The sequence below is a fragment of the Rutilus rutilus genome (assembly GCF_951802725.1).
Source record: "Rutilus rutilus genome assembly, chromosome: 24".
In the NCBI taxonomy this organism is placed as follows: Eukaryota; Metazoa; Chordata; class Actinopteri; order Cypriniformes; family Leuciscidae; genus Rutilus; species Rutilus rutilus.
In genome coordinates, this window is record NC_140228.1 from 16,694,010 (window position 1) to 16,707,875 (window position 13,866).

Below are 13,866 nucleotides of genomic sequence, written 5' to 3' on the forward strand. Positions count from 1 at the left end.
TCTAACTGAGGGAAGGAGGTTGTTCCCCAAAATCTCGCAATACATGGCCCCGGTCATCCTCTCCTTAATACAGTGCAGTCCCCCTGTCCCATGTGCAGAAAAACACCCCCAAAGCATGATGCTACCACCCCCATGCTTCACAGTAGGGATGGTGTTCTTGGGATGGTACTCACCATTCTTCTTCCTCCAAACACGTTTAGTGGAATTATGACCAAAAAGTTCTATTTTGGTCTCATCTGACCACATGACTTTCTCCCATGACTCCTCTGGATCATCCAAATGGTCATTGGCAAACTTAAGACGGGCCTTGTGCTGGTTTAAGCAGGGGAACCTTCCGTGCCATGCATGATTTCAAACCATGACGTCTTAGTGTATTATCAACAGTAACCTTGGAAACGGTGGTCCCAGCTCTTTTCAGGTCATTGACCAGCTCCTCCTGTGTAGTTCTGGGCTGATTTCTCACCTTTCTTAGGATCATTGAGACCCCACGAGGTGAGATCTTGCATGGAGCCCCAGTCCGAGGGAGATTGACAGTCATGTTTAGCTTCTTCCATTTTCTAATGATTGCTCCAACAGTGGACCTTTTTTTACCAAGCTGCTTGGCAATTTCCCCGTAGCCCTTTCCAGCCTTGTGGAGGTGTACAATTTTGTCTCTAGTGTCTTTGGACAGCTCTTTGGTCTTGGCCATGTTAGTAGTTGGATTCTTACTGATTGTATGGGGTGGACAGGTGTCTTTATGCAGCTAACGACCTCAAACAGGTGCATCTAATTTAGGATAATAAATGGAGTGGAGGTGGAAATTTTAAAGGCAGACTAACAGGTCTTTGAGGGTCAGAATTCTAGCTGATAGACAGGTGTTCAAATACTTATTTGCAGCTGTATCATACAAATAAATAGTTAAAAAATCATATATTGTGATTTCTGGATTTTTTTTTTTTAGATTATGTCTCTCACAGTGGACATGCACCTACGATGACAATTTCAGACACCTCCATGATTTCCAAGTGGGAGAACTTGCAAAATAGCAGGGTGTTCAAATACTTATTTTCCTCACTGTATCTATTCTGCAGAAAATTTGTATTGGTAGCGATCCAGATATGTATCGATAACGATAAGTATCGAAATTTTTTTATTTTTGACAACTCTACATTGCTCTTAGTTTATTATTTCAGATGCCTTTTTAAAAGACTACAATTGAAAAATGTAGCCTATTATATATAAAATTCAACCTGCCAAAGTGGCTAGTAGGAGTGACTGCATTACACGCCACTGCTGAAATCGACCCGCATTTGGCGGGTGTTAATGTCAAGCCCTGGTGGAATGTTATTTTAGAGATAGAGCATCAACCTACCCGCTTTTAGTGCCGCTGACTGGACATTTCACTTTGAAAGTGTTGCAAAACGTGCAAGACGCAATGTAATATAATTTTGCAGAAATGTAACCACAGACACTTTTTTTTCTCAATGAGGGTTACACAGACACATATTTCTTCACCCAATGCTTTATTATACTTCAAGAGATCGGAAAATGGCCTCAAGATGACTTAAAATTATTTTAAATAAGACAAAACAATCAGTAAAATGAGCCAAAACAATAAAAAAAATCAAGATGCTTCACATTTTAATTCACCCATCAGCATTTTAAGCCTAATCTTAAAAGTGTGATTTCTATAAAGTATCTATTATAGTAGTTTTTTATATCTTACAAATAGATGTGCATTTTTATAATGAGTATACTTTTTTAGTCAAGCCATGCTCTAAAATAATCTGAGGTAGAAATTGTGTAGTATTTGTAAAAATCCATATCCTTATCACGAAAAACTGTAAAAATCATGGGACCTTTGAACAATTGTTTTGGATGGGGGTTCCTGGAGTACAATTTTTTGGGAGCCACTGATCTAGGAAAAACAAAACAAAAAAAAAACATAAGAAATGTTCTTGCAAATCGGATTCATCCAGTACACTAAATAAGGAAGATAATGGGATAATTAGCGATATGACTAAGCTGTCACCACACTGCAATTAGAAAGAATGAACGCTGATTTTGTGATTGCTTGCGCTTTAATAAATTAAGCTAGCAGGGATGTGAATTTGAATAAGATTTTTCATCCATGATTTAAAATATTTTCACATCCATGACAAACACTATTACCTCAGAGAAAAGCAGCCTCCTTACTGACAGTACAAAATAAGCACAGTCTATATTTAAAATGCTCTTCAGGGACATTTCACTTCATCTTCTAGCATCACACTCCTAAAAAAAAAAAACCACGAAAAAAAAACACCTTACACGAAGTTTACCAACACTTCTTCCGAGCTCTGTTAAAATAGTTAAAATGTAGTCGAGACAGCAGACGCTACACCTCACCTCTCAGCATAGCCGGTGGCATTTCTTGGTTTGAGAGTATATGCTTTGCCTGTGGCAACAGGTAAGGTGTTTGAATCTGAATGTGTTTGTGTTTGTGTTGTGCTTGAGTGTGGGTTCAAGGTATTTCAGTCTGATGAAGGGTTTGCTCAAGCCAAGGCTTTGAAAGAACTTCTCCAGCTTGAGAGCATCACAGTGAATGGATGATGCGAAAATAAGAAATGTTACTTTGCCAACTTGCTGAAATAAGTTGAAGTTGAAGTACTGAAATAAAAATAAATTAAAGCTAAATAGAGCTATAAAAAGATAATAAAAATGGCAAAAAGCACAAATGATTAAAAATGAATTTAAAATTAAATAAAAAATGAAAATATAAAAACAAAAACCAATGCAAAATAGTAATACTACGGTGCATAAATAATACTAAAATTACACTGTTAAATAAAGTGATGCTATTATTTCCCATGTTTTCTTATAGATATTTGAAGTCTTCCAATAAAGTGAGTATTAACCAGAATACCAGTATTTTGTCAGAAACAGTTTTGTCAAAAAGTGTTATGCACTAGCTGCAGATATTCAAGATGTCCATTTTTTTTTAATACAGAATATTGGTTTAAAAAAACATATACGGTTGCATTCAATTTATTAATCTCTTAATTTTCAAATGATTGTCAACACCCAGTTTTTCCACCAGATAAATAGTGATGAACAGCTTATCAAACAGCACAAATCTGGAACAGTGTTCAACAGCAACACTCGATCATAATATCTCAAAAACTGAACATGAAATTGGCTCCAAATAAGAGTTATAATAACAGTAACGACTGTTTATTTCCTTTGAAAAAAAGTTGGCTTATTGAGGTCACTACCCTACAGGTGATTTTTATATAAAAAAAATTTATATCATTTTTACGAGCTTTATTACAAAAACAAAAGCCTCACCATTAAAAGCCATGTCCCAAGCACACAATTATAATGTACTCATTATAATTTTATGTAGCCTATATGACAGACTTGCGCTGCACATGTTGCACTGAACTGTATCTTCCTTTTTTGAAGTGATTCCAATCATATTTCAAGCAATTCAAAACCATCACGGCGAGCATTGCGCATCTGCAGTTTCTCAGCTGAATAGGGCTGCACGATTATGACAAAAATCATAACTGTCGATTATTCCTGTGAAATTGTTAATTACGATTGTCACAATTTACATTGCATGATGTTTTGAATAGCTTTATACCAGTGGTTCTCATCTCGTTTGACCATGGGACCCACATTTCCCCAAGGTCATCAAGTAGTGACCCATTTTGATAACTACAATTTGGAATTATATAGGCCTATTATAATAAATTTGTTTACACAAAAATTGTTGACACACACACACACACACACACACACAAGTACTGTCCCCCTTTTCTTAACATACACATATATTGTAAGAATATGACTAATACTGATAAATAAACAGTAGGCCTATGAGGTTAAGCTATTAAATATCAGTCCCAAACTAGTTTTTGTTAATACAATGTTGGTATGAGCCACCAGTCATTTAAAAATATACAAAATAACCCAAAGTGAAAGGTTATGGAAAAAACAGTTACCATGGTGAATACACAATACTAACAAGATCTGTTAATGGAACATGGAAACTGCTCCTGATGAATAGAATGAACATCCTACCTGCATGCAAACTTGCAAACCATTCTCAGCTAACACATGACGTACCAGTAACATGATTTATTGGCATTTTACTTTTATTTCGTGACTTACTAACTTACAACGTAACGACGTTGCTTGCTCGTACTTTCTTTTGCGCTTTATATACAGCGCGCGCTGCCGCATTTACGCATGCAAGTGAAGAGTTATCGTAATTGCGATTCCGTAATCGTAATTGCGGTTAGAAATGTGATTAATAGTGCAGCCCTAAAAGAAATAATCCATTATGGCTTTAATATATCGGCCAAATTTTCTTATCGGGCCAATAACGATAACATTAAAAATGAACATCGGCCGAAACCTATATGGTGGCCGATATATCGTGCATCCCTAATGTTAAGATCAGATGTATCTATTATTATTAAAAAATAAATATACCTATCAATTGATTAAAAATGTTTTACATACATAATACACTAATCCAATTGAGCACATACTACATCAACGAGTTCAAATCGGAATATCATGAACATCAAATATGAACAAAATGGGACTTAAAGTATGTCAAGTATACATCAGGTATAATAGAAAATTAGCTTAACCATTGCATCTTTAAATCTAAACTTCAATAGCAAAAAAAAATAAAAAATCTGAACTAGTGAACATCAGAGTTACACCTACACCAGATCTGCCTGTTACAGCGTCTTCATCACACATACTGAAACGCCGGGCTGTTGCTTTGTACCACATTCACTCATCTCCCTCATGTCTAATGTGTAATCTTATTAGCGGGCTTGTTAGAGCTGATAAAGGCACGTTCCCACAATGCAGCGACATCAAACCGCGGTGTCACGGCCCTAATCTACAACCGCATCTGTGCTCATTATTCTAGAATGTTCTGCATGTTCGCCGCATAAGATCATCAGCCATCACCCTGATAATGAGCCCTAATTGGAATATTTTCAAAAGGGCTTGAGGACAGGAAAGGGATGTAATGCTCGAAATTATTCACTTTAAAAGAGGGTCTGGTTCCTGGGCGGAAACCTGGTGCAATTGCAAAATGCCCTTTATGGATTTTAATTTGGCTATATACACATTATAAAACTAATTCTGATACTGCAATTAGAAAAAAAATTCTGATAATTAAAAAAAAAAAAAAATCTCAAATTCTCTGATGGGAAATTAGGTAGACTATAAAAATGGTCTAAAACTATCAGGCATGATCAAATAACCATTCAAAAGTTTGGGCTCAGTATGATTTTTTTTTTTTTTTTTAAGGAATTAATATTTAATTCAGAAAATATGCATTAAATTCAAAAGTGACAGTAAAGACATTTATAATATTACAAAAGACTTCTATCTCAAATAAACAAATCAAATAATCCTTAAAAAAAATTTAATCAATTTTTTTTTTTTTATGTCTCTCGAGCAGCATATTAGCATATCAGAATGATTTCTGAAGGATCATGTGACACTGAAGACTGGAGTAATGATGCTGAAAATTCAGCTGTACAATACATCACAGAAATAAATTACATTTGAAAATATATTCAATTAGAAAACTGTTATTTTAAACAGTAATACAATATTAATGTTTTTACAGTATTTTTGATCAAATAAATAAAAATAAAATAATAAATATATTTGCATTTTCATCTAAATAATACTGTAAGTGATGTCCAAACTAGGAAAAGTGACCTTCACCCTTTATCACCCTTAAAATCTTTTATAAACCCTTTTTTTTTTAAAGATTTTGAAAGCATATTGCATAGTTAAGCTTGGAGTCAAGGGTTTTATTTGAGATAATGCAATGATGCCAAATTGTGCAGAAATAATATTTGACAAGGCTGCCATACAAAGAAATAATGAATACATGCAAAAACATCCATGTGCTTCCCTCATATTTAAAAAATATACAATCATGGATGGATGGATGGATGGATGGATGGATGGATGGATGGATGGATGGATGGATGGATGGATGGATGGATGGATGGATGGATGGATGGATGGATGGATGGATGGATGGATGGATGGATGGATGGATGGATGGATGGATGGATGGATGGATGGATGGATGGATGGATGGATGGATGGATGGATGGATGGATGGATGGATGGATGGATGGATGGATGGATGGATGGATGGATGGATGGATGGATGGATGGATGGATGGATGGATGGATGGATGGATGGATGGATGGATGGATGGATGACACTCTGACCAACACTCCACAGAGAACACATCATATTATCAACTGACACAACACAAATAAACAGAGAACAGACATGTGCTTACGTTTACACCTTTAACCTGAGCTACTGTCAGCTCCAAAAGTATCACACAGCGATCGCTCTGGAATGCCTATGACCCCTGCTAACTAAATAATTAGACTCAGAGATTCTTTCCCGGCATGAACCCTTGAGCCAGAGCCCTCACTGTCAGAGGAACTTCTCAAAAGGGACGCTGTGCAAATAAATGATGCAGCTAATGAATAGAGCTATCCTTGAGCCTGAAATGAACTGAGGATGCATGTTAAACAGAATGGACCCAATGTCTCTTAATTTAGTGATTTGTAAACGTGATCAAAATAAAGTTTTCAATCAAGATGAAACCTGGAAGTCACATTTACCTTGTGAAAGCTTCTGAAGTAAGCAGCTTTTTCATCTGGGTATTTCTCTAATCGCCGTGGTCCTTTACTGGACGCCTTCTTGAATACAAGCCAGCATCTTCTGAAGATCTGTTACAGAAAGATGCATTTGTATTTACTGCAATGTACCGCAAAACAACAATTCATAATTCTAATTTAAAAAATATATATATAACTAAATAAAAAATCTGCATTACGTGACAAGCCGAATTACAAGAAAAATACTATGTGTGCCATCTATTATAGTATTATTTAAATATAAAATATTTATAAAAAATGCACATTTAAATAATAAAATAAATATAGACAGCACACACACACACACACGTTACTTGTTACTGTAATATGCTGTAATACAGACAGCACACACATACATGTGTGCTGTCTATATTTATTATATTATACAAATTTCTTTCAAATAAGTACACTGCATTTGGTAACACATTAGTATACTTTAGTGTCCTTGTTACTAGTTCAAGTTCATGTACTTACTATAGTAATAACAGTAAATTATTCATAATTACATGCACCTAACACTAATCCTAGTAGTGTTGTTAATTATTATAAAATGTATAATTACGCCGTAACAAGGACACCTTACAATAAAGTGTAACCAAAAATTCGACAAAAATAATGACAGGCAGTTTATTATTGACAGCATCTACCCACTTGCAATGCATACAATTTAGGAAACATTTCCATAAAATGATTTTTTCAGACAAATAAAACACTCTGGTCATACTTTCTGATGTTACACAATGTACCGCTGAGCCATAAAAACCATGAAAGAGCCTCTAGGTATCAATTTCAGCACTCGTTTCAGTGTCCATTCGTCCGAGTTTGCCCCTGCATACTATTTAAAGAAATAAAGGACTCAAATTCTCTCCGAAACATTCCTCCAAGCAACGTCTGAGACTTTCACAGATTAAACACTCACATTCCCCTGACAGTGTTTCAAGGTCAACAGAAAAGAGAGAGTGTGAGAGAATGTGCACAATCTCTATTAAAAAAAGAATCCACAAACACACACACATACTTATCACACATACTTATTTCAGTCCATTTCCCCTGACACCTGTGTTTATTATCTTATACTGCCCAAAAACAGACACAGTTCTCTCCCCAAAAGGCATGGGCAAAATCATAGCTTTGCCTAATCAATAACCCAGCAGTACCATAATTAAAAAATGAGGTTTGAATGGTCTTTTCTCAGCGGGACCCTCCACATCTGTTTAATTTCTCTGATTTATTCACATAATAAAACATGCTCTCTTCAAATGTAGTTGAACATTTTACAATGGATATTTACTGAGGCTTAAGAGTCCACCTGGATCAGCGCCAAAGTTCACTCTGAAAAATGCTGGGCTGTTTCAATCATGTTTGAACCCAACAGTTGGTTTACATTTTTTAAATGAAATTCTTTAACCAAACGGTTGGGTTTGTCCATATTTGACCCAAACATGGGTTGAAAATTGAAACAACCCAGCATTTTTTAGAGTGTTTATTTTCTTAATATAATACTTTAATGGTATCCCAAAGTCTTTTGAGGTTAGGATGATCATTTTACGGAAGGGATACTCCATATCCTGCTTCAGGCAGCCAATATTCATTTGTTGATGTATGTGAAATCCTGTCGGGATTCATATCCATGGGCGAGATTAATTTGTTTACTCCACTGATGTAGTGCATGGAAAAAGAACAATGCTTAATTTGGCACTCAACATAATTGATCTAGGTGCATTCCTGTACAACGCCTGCTGCTCCTGATACCTGCTATGTGTGTAGAGCCAAAAGGTTACACGCAAAATAGCTCCATTTCATCCACATTGTTGCAAATGAGAAAATCAGAAATAATGAAACTGTGCACCCATGCCATCTGTTATCAAATGTGGTTACAGGAATTTGAGATTTACAAAACCAGTACGTTCTCTGCTATTTGCTGAATTTTTGGGATGCGACTTATGATAGACGGGGGTGCTGCTTATTCATGTCCATTCATATTAACATGCATGCACCCTCTGACAATTCATTAATATAAATTTTCATTTATGTTTTGCAACAGCATAAGCTATCTATAATCTCAACTTTTTATTGATTTTAGTCTAGGAATTCAATTTTAAGCAGAGCCAGCTAGAAGATACCGGCATCAACCATTCATTTCGAATGAATTGTTTCGACATTATGACATTCAGCTGCCTCTTGACCTTCTAGAAGCAAACTTTCAGATTCTTCTCACACCAACACTTTGCTTTTATGACAGACTTTTAGCTGAGTCCTAGAAAGCAGCCAAGTAGATGCGCTTATATATTTATATAATAAATAGTTGCATTATATAAGTAAATTATATATTATATAACTATTTATTATATAAGTAAATAGTTGTAGTATAATAGTTAACAAATAGTTAAAGTAAACAGATGGTAAAAAGTGGGGTTTTGTAGTGGGTTTTTTTTTGCTTATATTTTTTTAATTTACATGGAATTTTAGAAAAACATCTGCGACAAAAGGTAAAAATGGTAGTAAAATAAACTTAAAGGTAGGGTGTGCAATTTTCGAAGAGGCTAGCAACAGCGAGCTAGCTTTGAAAGCACAAGATCCCACCCTCCCTTGAGAGCGTCTCCAAAGCCACTCCTCCTTCAAAACACATTACACGTACAGCAGGGAGCAAACAAGCGTCACGAGAGACGGCATTAAACTACCTCAGGTCTAAAAAAAATATATAACGTTACAATAATAATGATCAAAAAACAACTTAAAGATCAGTGAGCTGTACCACCTGACTGCAGCAGATTCCTTGCGCCATTGATAGTGTTGCCACTGAAGCACATCAATTCGAGTCACGAACCGCTCTGAGTATAAAGTCAGGGGTTTCCATCTCTTCCAAATTACAGTAGTTATGGTGTGAAATGAATGCAGCATAAGCTCATTGTTTTGGTTCGGTTGGAACTGTAAAAGGTGGCTGCTGTTTCAGTTGCAGTGCTTGCACTGACGTCTGTCTAACTTTGTTTTGTCACATTACAAGTAGTTCCGAAATCAAACCAAACTTGTCAGTAAGGCTGGCGCCATTATCTCTTTAAGTTTATCCAAACATGATTCAGTAAAACTGACTGATGGTTTGTTTGTTTTCCTAAAAAGCTGCTGATTTTCTGCAACAATCTAAATAGGTGCCCACTGATTTTTTTAAAGGTTGACACGGGTAAGTAAATGCAACTTGAGTGTGTAATAGCTTTATATAAATGCTAATTCTGACCATGGCATTTATGTTTTTTCACAGTATTATCCCCAAATAAACACACTACTCTTAGCCAATTTTCACTTTAATGCAACCATGGCCAAAGTCATCAACCCTAACTATGACTGACATAAATGAATTTGCAATCAGCCACCCTCTCCATCACTTAGTGCAGCTCAATGGACGGTAGGAGTTACAGGCAGACAGTATCTCTCCGAGCTCTCTGATTGCACACAGAAATTTCAAAGACTGATTAATGAACAAGTCTTCTGTCTCTGAATTGGATTGTTTAATTATGAATCAGGACACTGTGTACCCTCCAAACCGTCAAAATTATATGTACACACACAAGGGCTCTTCAGTGGAAACACAGCAAGGTAAATTTAGCCACTTCATTAAGAACCAACCGTAAAAAGGTGTATATAAAAAATTCTGCAGAGTTTGATTAGAATTGATGCATGCAATATAAGATTCAATAGAGCAATGAATTCACTGTAGATCCTTGTACACGATTCTCCAATGAAAACCACAGCTTAAATTACTAGAAGGTTGAAATAAGCCAAAATGGTAATTGTTACGACTGAATCATGCAACCCCAAAAGTGTAAAATAAACAAAATAAACATTTTCATATGATTCTACGTTCTTTACACTATAAAATATATATTGTATTGTGATTTAAGTTATTGTCAATGTACTTCTATCTACCTATTACATTTTTAATATTGCTGAAAAGTGGTTATTTTTATTAAAATATGTAAAATGTATATATACAAATAAATGTAAAAGGTTTACTACAGTTAAGAATGGCCTACACACGAGATACCACAAACATTACAATAAAATAAAAAAATCATAGATTTGACAGATTTGTTCCCATAGTGTGTGGAGTGCCGTGATGTGACCAAGACAGCACACCACACACTAACAGATTCCATTCACAACACAACCTGAGTCCTGACTGTGAACACGGGGAAATCTAGCAAAATCTCTCAAGGTAAAAATGACGACGGGTACAAATAAATGGAGATAATAGTGTTTGGACTGCTTTTAAAGCTACACTGTAGGATTTTCTCCCATCTAGTGGTGAAATTGTTTATGACTACCAACTGAATATTACTTTCTAGCCCCTCCCATTTCGTGGACGTTTTAACTCCTACGGTGGCCGTATTAATTCAAATCTGCCGGCAGTCGCGAGTAATCTCCCCCTCGCATTCGTCACGGTGCCACTGAGTGTAAAAACGCGAAAGGCGAAGCTTGAATTTCCAGGTATGTCCCTCTTTGGCTAATGTATTTTCCAGATGGAGGCGCAACATGGCTGCCGCCATTCGAGCGACTCGCTCGTATGTATTCTAAATGGCAGATTCTACGCTTACGAGAATACTTGATTAGTTGGTAGAAATAATTACACATTAATGAGCACATATCATTTTGAAAGAACAAAGTGTTTTTTGCTAAGAATCAACTTAAAAAATTACACAGTGTAGCTTTAACAGAATATTTACAGATTTTTTTTAGGTTTTAATGAAGTCGTGGAGACGACGTTAACATAGACTTTACATGTTACAGATTGAGCTGGAGTTACAGTCAAACGAAAATGTATTCAGACACCTTCAACATTTCTCACATTATCACAGTTTATTCACAATAGTGTAATAAAAAATGTCAAGAACTCAGAGTTATCAAATCAGTTGATATTTCATTGGTTTTGGCCATCCTTCTGTTAGACCGCGTCACAAATGAATAAGGCTGTCAGCTGTTAAATTTAAGTACACAATAAGATAATATAAATTTAGGTCAACCATTTACCAAGCAATGCTAATTTTGTTCAGTCTGTGGTGTTAAAAGGTTGCATTAGCAATTAAAGAAAAAACACTTAAAGGAGCATTTCACCCATGGGAACATTGATCTTTATTGAAAGTGGGTCATATATGTAGTCGAAATGTAAAATAAATTTTGAATTTGGTGCCTTCTTGACCGAGGAAAGAAAGAAAGTAACTTCAGGACGCATTTGTATGAAAGACAACAACTCCCACAATGCACAGCTGCGCAAGCCACTCCCACTAATCCAGAACAGCATATGAATCACTCATCCGTCCATAAGGCTAGCTACCACCGGAGCTTGAAATTCATTTCACACAAAATGTCTAACGTTAGTTAGTTGGCGAACTTAATGAATTACTCATTTGTATTTCTTTCGAAGTGGTGAATTATTGCATGGTTACGTTACCGGGATGTTCAGTCAGATGCGGTGCGAAACTAGGATGGTTCACAACACAAATGTCCGTGTCCTCGTCTGATTCAGAGATTTCGTCCAGGAGAAATTGGCATCGTTTAAATTCTTTGCAGCAGACGGACTCTATCTCTGTGTTCGTAGCGGTTCGTAGTTGCATAGTGAGATCACCGGCGCCACCAGTCCGCCCCCAGCTCGAGCCAGTCTGGGCTTCTCGTCCGCGACAGGCAGGTCTTCTGCCTCGGCTGCTCTTCGCTATGCGGCTTGTAAAGGTAGCCACAAACACCTGATTCGAGCATCAGACTTCCGAAATCCTCTTCTTCTACATCATATTGAGTAACGTTACCCTCCGCTATTGTCATATCTTCACAGCTTGCTCCACAGTGCCTGTTAGCTTAGCTTCCAAACAAGATGGAGGATATTGCTTTTAGTTTCAGAAAGTGAAGTCCCACCCACTGATCTGTAATAGGCCTGTAGCGTGAGCGGGTCCCTCCCCCTGGAATAATGAGGAGCTAGTGTTTGTAGTCTCTACACTTTTCAATGAAATGTGACTTCCTGCTTATTATGACGCAAAATGATGATTTTTACGTCATAATAAGCAGGAAGTAAAACACTTAAATCCTTATTTCTCCCATCTCAGGGAAAAATTAATGAAAAATCCACGTTTATTATAATATATGACTGGGTTTCTAACAATACAAAGCTTAATGCAAATGGGTGAAGTGTCCCTTTAAAGCGTAACTCTCGCCAAAATTGAACCTAGGCTCTTTTTGTTAATCTACCCGAGTCAAACTTTCGTTTAAAAGCATAATTAGAATGGAAACGCCCCTTTTAAGATTGACCGTATTTTCATTTTAGGTCAAAATGCCTTTTGAATGGGAGTGCATGGGGCACTTCTATGATAGCATCAAAATCGCTATTTTTAAAACACTAAGAAGGCTCGACACAACATGAAACTTTGCTCGAAGTATCACCAGGGGCTCTACACATGAACTCGAGCATTGAGAAAATTGTTTGTGTACACAGAGTTTACTAAAAAGAAAGGTTTTGTACGACTCACTTTATCAGTTAGTGTTTCCGGTGGCTGGAATTTTGTCAGTCAAAAGTAGTCGATCTCCGAATGCAACGTAATGAACTGACTCCATATGAGGAAATGTCATGAACTTGTAATTTCAATGAAAAGCATGATCACTTAGATAAATTATCCGTGAATTTATATGGAAACAAGCTTTAGGAGCTTTCCATCTTTACTCTCCTCCCTGTTACGTTGCATTCGGAGATTAACTATTTTTGACTGACAAAATGCCGGCGGACACAAACACAGTGAGTTGTTCAAAATCTTTCTTTTTAGTAAACTCTGTGTACACAATGTTCTCAATGCTCGAGTTCATGTGTAGAGCCTGATCATAAATATTCAACATGTTGGGCCCAAAATCTGCCCGATTATCTTGTTGTGCGTGCCCAGCTTAAGTTATGGTCATCAAACAACGTTCACACTTTTCACTTTTTCAGTGACTTTGCATTGCAAGTTTTAGACAGACTGTTATAGTAACTCTTTCTGCAGGTTATATTGTTATTCCATAGGTGGTGACAAGTGGCTTAAAATGACTGAATCATTTAATCATTCATTCAATAGATTTGTTCAAAGCCACAGATTCATCCAGAAACAAAACAAGTGACTGTCTTAATGAGTGAGTCATTGAATCTATCTGTCTGTCTGTCTGTCTGTC

The 13,866-nt window shown here is 36.4% G+C and overlaps 1 protein-coding gene across 1 annotated transcript in view; it reads right to left on the reverse strand.

The window, feature by feature from the left end:
• Positions 1-13,866, reverse strand: part of dok6 (docking protein 6) — an 84,222-nt gene that overhangs the window by 40,972 nt on the left and 29,384 nt on the right. Inside the window, exon 2 of the mRNA XM_084398199.1 lies at positions 6,655-6,762. Coding sequence (XP_084254325.1) covers positions 6,655-6,762 — 108 coding nt within the window. The remainder of the gene's footprint in view (positions 1-6,654; positions 6,763-13,866) is intronic.